The sequence below is a fragment of the Oncorhynchus mykiss genome, chromosome 12 (genome assembly GCF_013265735.2).
Source record: "Oncorhynchus mykiss isolate Arlee chromosome 12, USDA_OmykA_1.1, whole genome shotgun sequence".
NCBI lineage: Eukaryota > Metazoa > Chordata > Actinopteri > Salmoniformes > Salmonidae > Oncorhynchus > Oncorhynchus mykiss.
This window is the reverse complement of record NC_048576.1, coordinates 13575179-13592771: the sequence shown is the minus strand read 5'-3', so window position 1 is coordinate 13592771 and position 17593 is coordinate 13575179. Positions and strand designations below refer to the sequence as shown.

General features: G+C 41.5%; 1 protein-coding gene across 1 annotated transcript; it reads left to right on the top strand.

The window, feature by feature from the left end:
- The first annotated feature begins 252 nt into the window (after positions 1 to 252).
- Positions 253 to 14051, top strand: LOC110536997 (ANTXR cell adhesion molecule 2b). The gene is made up of 17 exons (XM_021622689.2): positions 253 to 694; positions 995 to 1066; positions 1647 to 1718; positions 1835 to 1916; positions 2005 to 2109; positions 2230 to 2298; positions 2778 to 2858; positions 2954 to 3014; positions 3132 to 3227; positions 3766 to 3835; positions 4773 to 4851; positions 5249 to 5344; positions 5462 to 5518; positions 5630 to 5725; positions 5929 to 6108; positions 6249 to 6329; positions 12747 to 14051. The coding sequence occupies exons 1-17, from the start codon at positions 558 to 560 to the stop codon at positions 12783 to 12785; spliced, it is 1473 nt and encodes a 490-aa protein (XP_021478364.1). The 5' UTR covers positions 253 to 557; the 3' UTR covers positions 12786 to 14051.
- Positions 14052 to 17593: the final 3542 nt, after the last annotated feature.

The window sequence follows — 17593 nt, the reverse complement described above, 5'->3', positions numbered from 1 at the left end:
AAGTTTTCAAACGAAACAATGTTTTTGTTCAGTGTGTGGAATGAAATAAAAAGTTATATCCACGTCTTTCTATGGTTTGGCTATAATTAATTTGGTATCAAGCTTCAAATAAAGTTTGGTTGATGAACTGAAATAGTTACCTAAATTGTTAATTTAACAAAACATGTTGTCACCTGCTGTCTCCCCAACGCTGGTGAGCGAGCGATAGAGGTAAAAAATAAAGGTAAAAAAAGAAATAGGGTTCGAAGTGTCCGGATATCTTGCGCATGCCCACTTCAGATGGGATGGTACAGTATCCGCGGTGATGCGACCGGCCAAATCATTTTATTCTCTCAATTCAGACAATGTATAGTTAACAACTATGCGAGTGGCAAGGACAATCATCGGTATTTACAAAGACATATGCTAGTAACATGTCGCGTAAAAGTAATGTCAGTTTCTTGTCCATTTTTTCGTTGGAAAATCAGTCAGTCTTGAGCCTTGATTTATCTTGTTTAACATACAAGGAAGCGCATGTAAGGTAGACAGTGAAATGTGCAAAATATAATTGAGAAAATATGATTTTTATCAAGGCAATGATCCTCAACGGACAAGGGATTGTATTTCTTCTTTCCTTTCTAATAAACACATTATTTTGTCAAAGCGAAGAGGCATCTTGCCATGGAGCTTTTGATATTTATTTCGTTTTAGATAGGTAAGTAGCCTAGCCTCTAAACTAAATGGAAGATGTCGTTGATATGAACGTGACTTCTTGTTCTATTTTTTTTATGTTGAAGTATCTTGTATCAACATAATTCAATAGCATCTATCAGGTGTCAGAGTGCACGCATCAAACATTTTATTATCATTTTATGTGTGTGAAAAAAAACAAATGTGTAACAAGCAGTCAAAATGCTAATGTGAATGGTATTAAAATGACTAATGTTCTTTTTCAGTCTGTATAGTCCTCGTATGGGTTTGTTTGGTTCAGAGAGTTTCATTGTGTGCTCTACAGGTCTGGTAGTGTGTATGATAACTGGGGAGAGATCTATGAGTTTGTGGAGCAGCTCACCAACCGCTTTGTGAGGTAAACTGTCTATGCTCTCAGGTCAAGCTCTCTATGAAGTTAAATGTGCCTTGAACATGTCACTATCCATCAGGACAAAACCCACACAACTCTCTCTCTCCCTTTCTCTCATGATACAAGTTTTCAGTATATTGATTGAATGAGCCCCTTTTATCAATGATTTACCAAGGGCATGTTTTCACAGCTGGAATCAATAGATAAACTGTAGTAAACACGGTCCTGTGAAAGTGGGGCATATCTTTATCGAACAGAAGCCTAGGCATTTAACATTAAGTAGGTCCACCGAACACTAGGATACTGCATGCCTGGGATTATTTTTAAACTTAATAATGGGGTACTAAATTTAACTCCACAAAACATTCGGCACATCTGGCTGTGGTGGCAACTGGTGTATAATTGTAGGCTAATGTAGAAAAAAATGGTTAGCCCCAAAGGGTGTGGGGAATAGGGCTAAGTAAAGCTACTGTTACTGTAGTCTTTTAAATACAAAATGACCAGTCATTGCTGGAGTTAATCTGCTTCTGCATCTTCTTGGGTGTTTAATCCCGTTTATCCCCTTGTGTATCTGTGTTTGTTCTAGTCCAAAGATGAGAGTTTCCTTCATAGTTTTCTCATCTAGAGCGGAGGTGATTCTACCACTAACTGGAGACAGGTACTACAACAGTAAACATATTTCACCTAACGAGACAGCACACACACTCTCTCGCGGTACACATCATCGCTCAGATAATACAGGACCTAAAATGCATATTTCTTGTTCCTTTGTAGGTATGAAATAGAGGAAGGCTTGAAAAAGTTAAGTGAAATCAGACCAGCTGGTGAAACATACATGCACGAAGGAATGAAAGTGGTATGAGGTTTTGATTCATAGCAGTTATATATATTTTTGTAGTTGTACTGTATGTGTTGTCCATTAAAACATGGCTTCCTACATGTAGGCTTCAGAGCAGATAAAGGCCCAGGTCACACGGTCATCCAGCATCATCATCGCTCTGACTGATGGGAAACTGGAGGTCTATCCCTATGAACTGACAGTAGAGGAGGTAATGTCATTATAAGAGACTGTGATGAGCAATAACATAGTACTTACTTTGCTTTGAGTTCTTACTAGTACACAGCTATTTTCCATAAATTCATCTATTGGTCCTCTCTTTTTGTTTCAGGCTAACGCGGCCAGGGAGTTTGGTGCTAGAGTGTACTGTGTCGGTGTGAAGGACTTTGATGAGAGACAGGTATGATTTTGAAGTCTCACTTTATCAATGGTAGGCTGGAGAAGCAGTCACAAACTGCACACAGCCATGCACAAACAGTATCCCTGCTGAAATATTTGTTTACATTGAAATCTGTTGGATAAGCATGCACAATGCTGTAACAGCTGATTGATATTGATAACATAGTGAAAGGAAAATGAGAGTACCAGTTTAATGATTTGATCGTCTGTCCCTCTCAGCGAGCGTTAGCAGTCTGGACAGGAAGTCCGTTGTACTGTAATCATCTAATAAGATCACGATCGTGCCAGCCCTGCTTCCTGTTATAGTTTCATTACATTAGATGAGAGCCTTGGAAACCAGGCAGGAAAACATCAACAGAGAGACAGAGTAATGTACTGACAATGAGGGAGAGAGTGCTATGTCGTACGTTAGATGTGGGAAGGCAACCTCTCAGATGTTGTGTAACATCATAGAGTATGCTTGCATTCTTATCTCTACAGCTTGTTGACATTGCAGACAGCAAAGACCAAGTATTCCCAGTGCTGGCTGGATTTCATGCACTCAAAACCATTGTGAATTCGGTGAGGTCAGAATAATTACATAGAGCAATATGTCAGAATAAACTTTAAGACACAAACCATGTAATTTACATCATCGTTATTTATATTTTTCACAGATTTTGAAGAAATCCTGCACAGAAATATTCAGTATAGAGCCCACTAATGTTTGTGTGAACGGTATGTTGCAAAGATTTAGTTTGTCGTTATACTAATTAAATGTGATCAATATTGGTTAACATTATTATTAGTTTGTTCCCGAAAATTCTAACATTGTGACCCTCCATAACATTCCAGAATCTTTTAACATTGTGCTGAGAGGATATGATTTCACCCGTGGGAGGAGCCAGGAGGGAGTGATCTGTGTTCTCACAGTCAACCAGAAGACCTACAGTTAGTATACCCTACCACAAGCTCCATAATGCATCACATTCTGCATTCCAATATTGACACACCAACCTACTGTAAGAGTGCAAATTGACAATAACACCCCCTAACCGCTTGTTACATCACATTCATTCATGTATATTACCAGATGCCACAGTCCTTTGTAGTTGTACACCAAACAATGCACTTCAATGCCATTCCTCAGGATTCAATCAATTTCATCATGGAAAGATGTTGGTAACCCTGTTCATTCTGTAGCCATACTAATAGAGTAATGAGGCCATAGAGTGAATGTTGGGGCTCACTATTTTCCCAAACCGGAGAGAACAGAACAGTGTCTTATTTAGTAGCTAGAGAACAGAGACGTCATTCTGTAGCCAGCTGAGTGCATGGAGCTGGTCTCTGTCTCATTGCTTAATATAGAACATAACAAACCATGTCTCTTCACTGAGAGGGCATAGAGATCACACACCCCTCCCTTTCACACTTTCTCTCGCTCCCCACAACCCCTCCCTCTCGCTCTCTCTCTCTTTCCCTCTCCCAGATGAGAGCCCTAGTGTGGTGCAGGATGGCTATCTGTTGTGTCCAGCACCAGTGCTGCATGAAGCCGGACAGTAAGTGCTGCACTTGATTCTCTCCTCGTGGAACTTCCTGTAGCCATAAATGGCCAGTGAGCTACTGAGCGCGTTCAGATGGCCAGATCAAAGGAATGGCATGTTGTCTGTTGGTTGCCGTGAGAGAAGAACCATGCTGAAACCCAAGCTCCACTGTCGAAGACTACACACACTTTCATTCAGGGTGGGCAGTTGGTTCCACGGGTAATGGATCGATTGCTTTATAAAAGCAACAAAATAAAATAATTAAAGTATAAAAATAGAATAGAAGTTTGGTGGAGATTGGAGAATAAATGTGGTTCAGTCCTATTCCATTACAGTTACCTGCCTGGTTTCTTAATAAAATATACAACTAATAGGCTGAACCAATGTGTAGTGGTGAGACACACCAAAATGGTTTGGCATCTTGTCAATTAAACAGTTTTGTACAGGTTGATGTTTTTGTGAGACTTTGTGACCCTGTTAGTGTTTACCCACTGGGCAAAACGCATCGTATCAACTTTGTTTCCACGTCATTTCAACCCCCAAAATCTATGTGATAACGTTGAATCAACGTGTCAATCTGATTGGAAAAGCACAGAAAAAGTAATCAACATGAGGGCAATTTTCTCCCAACTTTTACCCTAAATCCAATGACATGGTGACACTTGTTGTTGATTTCACTTTGAATTCACGTTAGTTGACAACTCAACCAAATGTTAATGAAAACTAGATGTTGAACCGACGTCTGTACCCAGTGGGTACCCACCGTTGACCATGTAATAGTGTTTACCCTGCCACCAGCATGCCTGTTTGCTATGGCACAGTGCCCTGGCATTTCGACGTTTGGTCTGCCAGGCCGATTCATCAATTAAGTTCGACTTGACCTACTTTGTTAGTCTCTATCTCTCTCAGCAATAACATAGAAATGGTCTGGATTTCCTTTCTCTCTCAATAGATCGATAGATGTGCTGATCAGCTTGAACAAGGGTCAGTCCTACATCTCAAGTCCATTCACTATCTACGCTACAGAATGTGTGAGTATCAGTATTACAGACAACGCCAACACTCAAAACAAACAGCCTCACTCCATTGACATTCAGTTTGGTCTGATTTGGTCAGTTTGATAAACCACAGCCTTCAGCCAATCAGCATTCAGGGCTTGAAACACCCAGTTTATCAAGTAGTATATATTATATTTATGTTTGGTATAAAGTAATCTGTTGAAGTCTGTGTTGCGTACCAGGCTGCTTTGTTTACCATTCAGACTCAATGAGGGATTCAGATCAAATTTATATTCCACAAGAGGGAAATGAACTTGGTCATGTGCTTAAAAAGATGGTACATAAAACATGAAAACACACAAACTACACAATAGAATTCATTCAGAGTGCTATAGCTACACATTTAAAGTGACAGTGTCTCCTGATGCAGTCTGATGGGACAGTGGTGCTGGTGCTGGTCTTGGTCCTCCTCCTGTTACTGGCTCTGGTTCTGCTGTGGTGGTTCTGGCCGCTCTGCTGCACTATTGTGAGTGGTTCAACACAGCACTTTTCCCATTGAAAAATAGAAACAGTATGAGTGAATCAGTTCAAATGGTTGTTGGTTGATAGTATATAGTAATAGAAGAAGGCTTCTATTTTACAGGTGATCAAGGACCCCCCTCCCTGTCGCCCCCCTCCTCCCCCTCCTCCACCAGTACCTGTGAGTGAACTGCTTAGATCCTTAAGACTGTTGTTTAAATCAACATGAATGTCAGTTCATTCAGCTCTTCACAGGGTTAATGCAGTGGTTTCGCTGTGTCTCCTCCAATAGGAGCCTGAGGAGGACCCTCTACCCAAGAGGAAGTGGCCCATGGTGGATGCATCCTATTATGGGGGAAGAGGTATCGGAGGAATGAAACGCATGGAGGTACGTCAGAATGAGTATTACCCCATTCAACCCCATCTATTCGGGCTGCACTATATCTTGACTGTGAGTTGTGTTACTTTATTTTGAGTGATGTTAGTAACTCTAAAGGTCTGAATGGTTATTTTGTGCTACAAAAAAATACATAAACAGTATAAAATGCAAGGTGAACTGTATAAAAGAACCTAATGTAAAGTGTGTATTAGGTTCGATGGGGAGAGAAGGGTTCCACGGAGGAAGGTGCACGGCTAGAGAAAGCTAAGAACGCAGTGGTCACAATGGTGGAAGAGGAGGTGGATGAAACCATTGGAAGAAAACCAATGCCTCAGAGTCCACACCCCACCTATCACATCCCAGAACAGTCCAGATGGTACACACCCATCAAGGTCAGTTCGGATGCTTTCAAACCCAGTTGACAATGGCAGTCAGTAACTGACTTGATATCTTTAATATTTTTTACTGGTTTCATCATATCTTTGTTTAGACTGGTTTCATCACCACAATTCTCATTGTTTCTTTCTCTCAGGGGCGTTTTGATGCTCTAGTAGCATTACTCAGGCGCCAGTATGATCGAGTTGCTGTCATGAGACCAACAGCACAGGACAGGGTAAGGTACCCCCTTTGTTTTCAGATTACTTCCTGAATTGACTGAATTGAAATGGAATTGACCAAACCCTGACTGCAACAAAAGAAAGAGAAAGGAAGAGAGAGAAAGAGAGAGAAGAAGAGAAAGAGAGAGAACAGAAGAGAAAGAGAGAGAAGAGAAAGAGAGAGAACAGAAGAGAAAGAGAGAGAACAGAAGAGAAAGAGAACGAGAGAAAGAGAAAGAGAGAAAGAGAAAGAGAGAGAAAAGAGAAAGAGAGAACAGAAGAGAAAGAGAACGAGAGAAAGAGAAAGAGAGAAAGAGAAAGAGAGAGAAAAGAGAAAGAGAGAGAACAGAAGAGAAAGAGAATGAGAGAAAGAGAACGAGAGAAAGAGAAAGAAAAGAGAAAGAGAGAGAACAGAAGAGAAAGAGAACGAGAGAAAGAGAAAGAGAGAAAGAGAAAGAGAGAGAAAAGAGAAAGAGAGAAAAGAAGACTGAGCTCTCTGTTTGGTCATTGTCATTCAGTTTTCACACGTTAGTAACCTTGTCTAGCTCATCAGTGGTGAGGGGTAGTAAAGGGAGAGAAAGAAAACCTAGAAGGTTAGTTATGACTCTCCACTGAGAGAAGAGGATGGATGTCCATGTTGGTGTGACTGGCCACCCTGACCCTTAATGTCTACAGTGCATTAGGAAAGTATTCGTTCCACTTGACTTTTTCCACATTGTTACGTTACAACGTTGTTCTAAAATGGATTAATTAAAAATATATATTTTGTGAAGCGCACCAGTCCCTCCTGCAGCAAAGCACCCCCACAACATCATGCTGCCACCCCTGTGCTTCACGGTTGGGATGGCGTTCTTCGGCTTGCAAGCCTCCCCCTTTTCCTCCAAACATAACGATGGTCATTATGGCCAAAGAGTTCTATTTTTGTTTCATCAAACCAGAGGACATTTCTCCAAAAAGTACGATCTTTGTCCCCATGTGCAGTTGCAAACTGTAGTCAGGCTTTTTTATGGTGGTTTAGGAGCAGTGGCTTCTTCCTTGCTGAGCGGCCTTCAGGTTATGTCGATATAAGACTCGTTTTACTGTGTAAAACTGTATACCTTTGTACCTGTTTCCTCCAGCATCTTCACAAGGTCCTTTGCTGTTGTTCTGGGATTGATTTTCACTTTTCGCACCAAAGTACGTTCACCTCTAACAGACAGAATGCATCTCCTTCCTGAGTGGTATGACAGCTGCGTGGTCCCATGGTGTTTATACTTGCGTGCTATTGTTTGTACAGATGAACGTGATACCTTCAGGCGTTTGGAAATTGCTCCCAAGGATGAACCAGACTTGTGGAGGTCTACAATTTTCTTTCTGAGGTCTTGGCTGATTTCTTTTGATTTTCCCATGATGTCAAGCAAAGAGGCACTGAGTTTGAAGGTAGGCCTTGAAATACATCCATAGGTACATCTCCAATTGACTCAAATGATGTCAATTTGCTTACCAGAAGCTTCTAAAGCCATGACATCATTTTCTGGAATTTATCCAAGCTGTTTAATGGCACAGTCAACTTAGTGTATGTAGACTTCTGACCCACTGGAATTGCGATACAGTGAATTATAAGTGAAATAATCTGTCTGTAAACAATTGTTGGAAAAATGACTTGTGTCATGCACAAAGTAGATGTCGTAACTGACTTGCCAAAACTATAGTTTGTTAACAAGACATTTGTGGAGTGGTTGAAAAACAAGTTTTAATGACTCCAACCTAAGTGTATGTAAACTTCCGACTTCAACTGTATGAAGAGCAGGTAATCAAGGAGGTGATGGAGTCCAGGTGAGTCTCATTATGCATGTAACGCTGTAACGCTTATGTAACGCTTATGCACGTGACAGGTGTGCGCCCTAACGAGCAGCCTGGTGACCTAGAGGCCGGAGAGGGAGCACACGTGACAGACTGTATTTGGGGAGTTTCTCCCATTCTTCTCTGCAGATCCTCTCAAGCTCTGTCAGGTTGTTTGGGGAGCGTCGCTGCACAGCTATTTTCAGGTCTCTCCAGAGATGTTAGATAGGGTTCGGGCTTTGGCTCGGCCACTCAAGGACATTCAGAGACTTGTCCCGAAGCCACTCCTGCATTGTCTTGGTTGTGTGCTTTGGGTTGTTGTCATATTGGAAGGTGAACCTTTGCCCCAGTCTGAGGTCCTGATTGCTCTGTAGCAGATTTTCATCAAGGATCTCTCTTTACTTTGCTCCATTAATCTTTCCCTCGATCCTGACTAGTCTCCCAGTCCTTGACTCTGAAAAACATCCCCACAGCATGATGCTACCACCACCACCACCGTGCCAGGTTTCCTCCAGATGTACCACTTGGCATTCTGGCCAAAGAGTTCAATCTTGGTTTCATCTGACCAGAGAATCTTGTTTGTCATGGTCTGAGAGTCCTTTAGGTGCGTTTTGGCAAACTCCAAGCGGGCTGTCATGTGCCTTTTACTGAGGAGTGGCTTCTGATGTCCACTCTCCCAATTACTCAGTTTGGCCAGGTGACCAGCTCTCGGAAGAGTCTTGGTGGTTCCAAACTTCTTCATTTTTATGAATGAAGGAGGGCACTGTGTTGTTGGAGTCCTTCAATGCTGCAGACATTTTTTGTTACCCTTCCCAAGATCTGTGCCTCGACACAATCCTGTCTCGGAGCTCTACGGACAATTCCTTCAACCTCATGGCTTGGTTTTTGTTCTGACACTGTCAACTGTGTGCCTTTCCAAATCCAATAAATTGAATTTACCACAGGTGGACTCCAATCAAGTTGAAGAAAAATATCAAAGGATGATCAGTGGAAACAGGATGCACCTCAATTTCAAGTCTCATAGCAAAGTGTGTTAACATTTATGTAAATAAGGTATCTGTTTTTTATTTTTAATAAATTTGCAAACATTTCTAAAAACCTGTTTTCACTTCGTCATTATGAAGTATTGTGTATAAATTGATGAGGAAAAACAATTATTTAATCAATTTTATAATAAGGCTGTAAAGTATCAAAATGTGGAAAAAGTCAAGGGGTCTGAATACTTTCCGAATGCATTGTATTATCACTATTATGTGAGGCCTCTGCCCTGTCACAGTTAGTAAACGAAGATGGGAGGATGTCATACTGTGTTATTATACTCTGTCACGCTGTGTTCGTGTACTCTGTCACGCTGTGTTCGTGTACTCTGTCACGCTGTGTTCGTGTACTCTGTCACGCTGTGTTTGTGTACTCTGTCACGCTGTGTTCGTGTACTCTGTCACACCGTGTTCGTGTACTCTGTCACACCGTGTTCGTGTACTCTGTCACGCTGTGTTCGTGTACTCTGTCATGCTGTGTTCGTGTAATACGTGTTAATTAAGACACTGGTCATTCATACTATTGTCCTGTCATTATAGACCAGACACTCTAGGTAAGTGCAGGATGCTGGTCATCGTCTTTCCATTAGTAAGGGAGGTAGGGTCTGTCTGGGGTGTCAGTTCATGTGATAATACTATACTGAATTTATTCTGAATTACTACACTACATTTACTATAACAACCTTTTGAAATAAATGTTTTATTTCATGGTTATGGTTTTGTAAGTTACAGGTCATTTGAGGTCAAATGTAACTTATTATTATGGTGCCAGATTTAGGTTTCAACTTAAAACTGCAACCAAAATGTACTATTTCAAGCAAAACTCCGTAAAACATCTTGGCTTCAATAAGTAATTGATAAATGTGAACACTGAACAGCCATACTAGCTGTAAGCATGCGTTTAACCATGCACCAATTCCTTTTCCTGGTGTGTGGCTATAGGAGGGCTGGTACTTACAGTGGCTTGCGAAAGTATTCAACCCGCTTGGCATTTTTCCTATTTTGTTGCCTTACAACCTGGAATTAAAATGGATTTTGGGGGGGTTTGTATCATTTGATTTCCACAACATGCCTAATACTTTGATGATGCTAAATATTTTGGATTGTGAAACAAACAAGAAATAAGACAGAAAAACAGAAAACTTGAGTGTGCGAAACTATTCAACCCCCCAAAGTCAATACTTTGTAGAGCCACCTTTTGCAGCAATTACAGCTGCAAGTCTCTTGGGGTATGTCTCTATAAGCTTGGCACATCTAGCCACTGGGATTTTTGCCCATTCTTCAAGGCAAAACTGCTCCAGCTCCTTCAAGTTGGATGGGTTCCGCAGGTGTACAGCAATCTTTAAGTCATACCACAGATTCTCAATTGGATTGAGGTCTGGGCTTTGACTAGGCCATTCCAAGACATTTAAAAGTTTACCTTAAACCACTCAAGTGTTGCTTTTGCAGTATGCTTAGGGTCATTGTCCTGCTGGAAGGTGAACCTCCGTCCCAGTCTCATATCTCTGGAAGACTGAAACATGTTTCCCTCAAGAATTTCCCTCTATTTAGCACCATCCATCATTCCTTAAATTCTGACCAGTTTCCCAGTCCCTACCGATGAAAACATCCCCACAGAATGATGCTGCCACCACCATGCTTCACTCTGGGGATGGTGTTCTCGGGGTGCTGCTGGTACACTCTGTTTATCAAATATACATAGTCACTTTAACTATACATTCATGTACATAGTACCTAAATTGGGACGACCAACCAGTGCTCCCACACATTGGCTAACCGGGCTGCATTGTGTCCCGCCACCCACCAACCCCTCTTTTATACCTCTGCTACTCTCTGTTCATCATATATGCATTGTCACTTTAACCATATCTACATGTACGGTACATACTACCTCAATCAGCCTGACTAACCAGTGTCTGTATGTATTCTCGCTGCTTTTATAGCCTCGCTACTGTATATAGCCTGTCTTTTTACTGTTGTTTTATTTCTTTACTTACCTATTGTTCACCTAACACCTTTTTTGCACTATTGGTTAGAGCCTGTAAGTAAGCATTTCACTGTAAGGTCCACTGTAAGGTCCTGTTGTATTCGGCGCACGTGACAAATAAACTTTGATTTGATGAAAGGTGTTGGGGTTTGCGCCAGACATAGCGTTTTCCTTGATAGCCAAAAAGCTCAATTTTAGTCTCATCTGACCAGAGTACCTTCTTCCATATGTTTGGGGAGTCTCCCACGTGCCTTTTGGCGAACACCAAATGTGTTTGCTATTTTTTTTCCTTTAATCAATGGCTTTTTTCTGGACACTCTTCTGTAAAGCCCAGCTCTGTGGAGTGTACTGGCTTAACGGGGTCCAATGGACAGATACTCCAATCTCCGCTGTGGAGCTTTGCAGCTCCTTCACGGTTATCTTTGGTCTCTTTGTTGCCTCTCTGATTAATGCCCTCTTTGCCTGGTCTGTGAGTTTTGGCATGTTTGTTGTGGTGCCATATTCTTTCCATTTTTTAATAATCGATTTAATGGTGCTCTGTGGGATGTTCAAAGTCTCCTTTGTCTTCATGGTGCCACTTGCTTGGTGGTGCCCCTTGCTTAGTGTTGTTGCAGACTCTAGGGCCTTTCAGTGTATATATACTGAGGTGTATATAGGTGTATATATACAGGTGTATATATACTGAGATCATGTGACAGATCATGTGACACTTAGATTGCACACAGGTGGACTTTATTTAACTAATTATGTGATTTTTGAAGGTAATTGGTTGCACCAGATCTTATTTAGGGGCTTCACAGCAAAGGGGGTGAATACATATGCACGCATCACTTTTCCGTTTTTTAATTTTTTTTTTATTTTAAACAAGTTATAATTTTTTTCATTTCACTTCACCAATTTGGACTATTTTGTGTATGTCCATTACATGAAATCCAAATAAAAATCCATTTAAATTACAGGTTGTAATGCAAGAAAATAGGAAAAACACCAAGGGGGAAGAATACTTTTGCATGGCACTGTACCTGCTCTATACTCGCCTGGGATAACGATGGGGGCTCCCTTCTTGACCGAATGGGAGTGGCTGTCTGTTCAGCCAGTTATGCTCTCGTGCTTGATTGGCTAAAATTGATGTTGTGTCAATGCGCCGGCCCATTCACCATCTCCTCCTTACCCATTACGGGCTGCCTCAATTGAGTTTAATTATGATATATTATTGTAATTACCAACTCTGCATTGTTCAAAAATGTCCATGATATGCCACGTATATAGCGACTCCCATTAGGATCTCATTTTGTAACTGATGTACCTTATTTATCTGAGAAACAAGTCCATGCATGGTGGGGAGAATGGGTAGATGCAGCCATGCACTATTATGAGGATTGGGCTGATATGGAGGTGGTGCTGGGGAGGTGTATGCTAAGGAAGTACTGCTGTACATTTTCTAATAAGTGTAGAATACAATAGGTACATTTAAGCCTAACTGCTCTCTATTGTAAAAAATGATGTGTTCTTAATACTTAAGAACTTACTTACCTGGTAAAGTGAAAGGTTTAAATGGAATAAATAATCTGCATTTTGTTTTGTTTCAGGGGCGCTGTATGAATTTCACCCGAGTTCCCAATCATTAGGTCAAACACACCATAATCTGTGGACTATGAGGCTATGGAGAGAACAGGAGCCCGTAGCCGTGGGAAGAATGGGTGCTGAGGGTGCTCTCGGTCCCCTGACAAAAAAAAATATATAAAACATTTATTAATACATATTTTATGTTTATTTATATATATATTTTTAAACTTCACAAAAGTAGTACACTGGGGCTTTACTAGTCCTGGATTTGCGGACCGATATAGCCGTCTGTATCAGCACCCTCAAACTACTTCCTGCGGCTATGCAGGAGCCTATGGACAACATACCTAAAACATCCAACTGCAAATGTGCCTCTCCTAGGACTTATTATTTAACATGTATTTATCTGGGATAAAACAAGGCTGTTCAGTAGCATTCAACAATGTTAGCTTGCTTACTTGCTATAAAATCCTCATGTCACCGTTTCATTTATTGTCAGGAGTCATTCAAGTTCATGTCTGTTTATTGGTCATATAAACATGATATACGTGGATATACAATTAAATACTTAACTTACAGTTTCACCTCGACAATAAAACAATCGTAAGTAATTAAGTGAATAAAAGAGTACTAAAAATAAAGCTCAGTGAATTTAAAAAAATTGGATACAAAATGTTGAATTTTTTTGTACACAGTGTATTTCTCTTATTTTTTATTCAAGCTCTGCTGTTTCAAATGTGGTTTTCTAAATAAAGATATTTTTCAACATTCTGTGGAAAGATTGTAAGGGTTTCACTTTCTAGTAAAACTACAACAGGGTCATATTTTTCACAAGCTGCAGGCCTAATCTCATTCATGTTGCTAAATGCTATAATACAAATCACATTGTTTATCTAATCCCCTTGACCTAATGCTTATTGTACATAAACACCCTGCTTCGGTTTCCAGGCCCCGAGGACAAACAGAACAAGAGAGAATAATGTCAGATCTGCATTTTATTTTCTAGAGGAGGTATTTAGGGGAAAGACTATTATAATTGCAGAATGCAATGGGCTTGATACACATCATTTGCATGTAAAATCCAATGGGAATCCCAAAATAATTGATTTACATGATAAAATGTACATAAATAAACAGTACACCTACTCCTACATTTTCATCAGTCTATGTGGCTACTTATTTTCCCTGCCTATGATGTGATCATAAAATCTGGTGAATTTGCTTATCTACAGTACCAGTCGAAAGTTTGGACACACCTCAAGGGTTTTCCTTTATTTTTACTATTTTCTACATTGTAGAATAATAGCAAATACATCAAAACTATGAAATAACACATACGGAATCATGTAGTAACCCAAAAAAGTGTCTTAACAAATCAAAATATATTTAAAATGTTAGATTTTTCAAAGTAGCCACCCTTTGCCTTGATGACAGCTTTGAACACTCTTGGCATTCTCTCAACCAGCTTCATGAGGAATGCTTTTCCAATAGTCTTGAAGGAGTTCCCACATATGCTGGGCACCTGATGACTGATTTTCCTTCACTCTGCGGTCCAACTCATCCCAAACATCTCAATTGCGTTGCGGTCGGGTGATTGGGGAGGCCAGGTCATCTGATGCAGCACTCCATCACTCTCCTTCTTGGTCAAATAGCCCTTACACAGCCTGGAGATTTGTTGGGACATTGTCGTGTTGAAAAACAAATGATAGTCCCACTAAGCGCAAACCAGAAGGGATGGCGTATCGCTGCAGAATGCTGTGGGAGCCATGCTGGTTAAGTGTGCCTTGAATTCTAAAAATATCACTGACAGTGGCACCCGCAAAGCACACCCACACCAGCACAACTCCTCCTCCATGCTTCACGGTGGAAACCACACATGCAGAGATCATCCGTTCACCTACTCTGCATCTCACAAAGACACAGCGGTTGGAACCAAAAATCTCCAATTTGGACTCACCAGACCAAAGGACAGATGTCCAAATCAAATCAAATGTATTTATATAGCCCTTCGTACATCAGCTGATATCTCAAAGTGCTGTACAGAAACCCAGCCTAAAACCCCAAACAGCAAGCAATGCAGGTGTAGAAGCACGGTGGCTAGGAAAAACGCCCTAGAAAGGCCAAAACCTAGGAAGAAACCTAGAGCGGAACCAGACTATGAGGGGTGGCCAGTTCTCTTCTGGCTGTGCCAGGTGGAGATTATAACAGAACATGGCCAAGATGTTCAAATGTTCATAAATGACCAGCATGGTCAAATAATAATAATCACAGTAGTTGTCGAGGGTGCAGCAAGTCAGCACCTCAGGAGTAAATTTCAGTTGGCTTTTCGTAGCCGATCATTAAAAGTATTTCTACCACTCCTGCTGTCTCTAGAGAGTTGAAAATAGCAGGTCTGGGACAGGTAGCAGGTCCGGTGAACAGGTCAGGATTCCATAGCCGCAGGCAGAACAGTTGAAACTGGAGCAGCAGCACGACCAGGTGGACTGGGGACAGCGAGGAGTCATCATGCCAGGTAGTCCTGAGGCATGGTCCTAGGGCTCAGGTCCTCCTCCGAGAGAGAAAGAGAATTAGTGAGGGCATACTTAAATTCACACAGGACACCGGATAAGACAGGAAAAGTTCTCCAGATATAATAAACTGAGCCTAGCCCCCCGACACAAACTACTGCAGCATAAATACTGGAGGCTGAGACAGGAGGGGTCAGGAGACACTGTGGCCCCATCCGATGATACCCCCGGACAGGGCCAAACAGGAAGGATATAACCCCACCCACTTTGCCAAAGCACAGCCCCCACACCACTAAAGGGATATCTTCAACCACCAACTTACCGTCCTGAGACAAGGCTGAGTATAGCCCACAAAGATCTCCGGCACGGCACAACCCAGGGGGGGGGCGCCAACCCAGACAGGAAGATCACATCAGTGACTAATTTTTGGACAGAAAGTTTCAGATTTTTGCAATGTTACGTAGATGGAAAAAAGCTGTCCTTGAAACAGTCTTGATATGTTCGCTAAAAGTGAGATCAGGGTCCAGAGTAACGCCGAGGTCCTCACAGTTTTATTTGAGACGACTGTACAACCATTAAGATTAATTGTCAGATTCAACAGAAGATCTCTTTGTTTCTTGGGACCTAGAACAAGCATCTCTGTTTTGTCCGAGTTTAAAAGTAGAAAGTTTGCAGCCATCCACTTCCTTATGTCTGAAACACATGCTTCTAGCAAGGGCAATTTTGGGGCTTCACCATGTTTCATTGAAATGTACAGCTGTGTGTCATCCGCTGTTACGAATCCCTTTTGGCCCAACAGTCTAGGGGGGATGGTAATGTGACCCGTAACATAACTCATGCAAATTATAATAGTGAAAAAGTAAAAGTGAGAACGAAATAACCACGACAACTGAAATCTACCGCCAAACTCGTGGTTTATTGCAAAACACACGGTAATGGGGGGAGCAGGAAAAGGGGCTGAGCTGGACCCAAGGAAAGAAACAATACGTATTCAAAAACACCCCTAAGCTAGACTAGCCTACTTTAACAACAGCTAACTAACTAACCAAAAAAATACAGTGGGTGGTCCGCCCAGTTCTAACTAGTGTATTTTAACAAAGTTTACCTACGGGTAGTGTATGCCCATGGGCGACTTGTCTTGTTTCCCCCTTTTCCCACCAGCAAACAAACACCATAACCAAAAACAATACTCACAGGTGATGACAAAGTGATATGGAGGTGCTTAAAGAAAAGACAGCTCAATACATAAAAGAGAGAGAGTGAAACAGAGCGATCTACAGACATGGCATTTACAGAGAGATTGAGCTCCACAGCAAACAACTGACAGGGTTTTTAAACAAAGGGAAAGGAACGGTGATTGGGTAGGAAACAGGAGGAGGTGTGTCTTCTGATTGATGATTGGTGACTGATTGGGGAGTGATGATTTTCACCTGTGAGGGGAGAAGGAGAGAAAAGAAACACACACACAGGATACACACACAGGATACTTGTATCCATAACACTCCCACCCATAAAAGAGCAACCCTAGGGATTGCGACCACAGTATTACAATGAATACTCACAAGATCAACAACAAAGTCAACCTTACAAAACATACAAAAATCATCATTACACACGAGACAAAGCATCTGCTAATACATTATCAGAACCCTTTTTGTGGCGGATCTCCAAATTATAATTTTGTACAATCAGCGCCCAACGCATAAGCCGCTGGTTCTGGTTGTACATCCGGTGGAGAAACACCAAGGGGTTATGGTCAGTATATACAATCACTGGTAGGGCACTGGAACCAATGGATACTTCAAAGTACTGCAGAGCCAACAACAAAGCAAGAGCTTCTTGTTCTATTGTCGCATAGTTTGTTTGACATTTATTAAATTTATGGGAAAAATAACAAACAGGATGATCCACTCCACTCTTGTCCTGCTGCAGTAGAACAGCACCAGCACCTCTGGCACTAGCATCTACCTCAAGTTTGAATGGTTGTTCAAAATCCGGAGCAGCAAGTACAGGGGTACTACATAAGAGTGCTTTCGCAGATTCAAAAGCGCTCTTACAATCAGGGGACCACACAAATGATCTTGCAGGACTGAGCAAATCGGTCAACGGAGCAACTACCGCAGATACATTTTTACAGAAGCTATGGTAGTAGCCAACCATCCCTAAAAAAGCGGCGTAGCTCTCATCTGGTGGTAGGTGCAGGGAATGCAGTTATAGCCAAGATCTTGGCATCAACAGGGCGCACCTGTCCATGGCCAACCTCTTTACCGAGATAGGTAACAGTAGCCTTCCCAAACTCGCACTTTGCCAAGTTCAGGGTTAGAGAAGCAGCTGCCAACCGTTCACATACTACCCTTAGAGAG

Bases quoted from the DNA above. Each gene is read 5' to 3' on its own strand.
- LOC110536997 (XM_021622689.2), top strand. From the start codon at position 558: ATGATTTTTATCAAGGCAATGATCCTCAACGGACAAGGGATTGTATTT. The intron at 1,719-1,834 runs GTACTACAACAG...GTTCCTTTGTAG, and splicing joins CTACCACTAACTGGAGACAG to GTATGAAATAGAGGAAGGCT. The intron at 3,015-3,131 runs GTATGTTGCAAA...ATAACATTCCAG, and splicing joins CACTAATGTTTGTGTGAACG to AATCTTTTAACATTGTGCTG.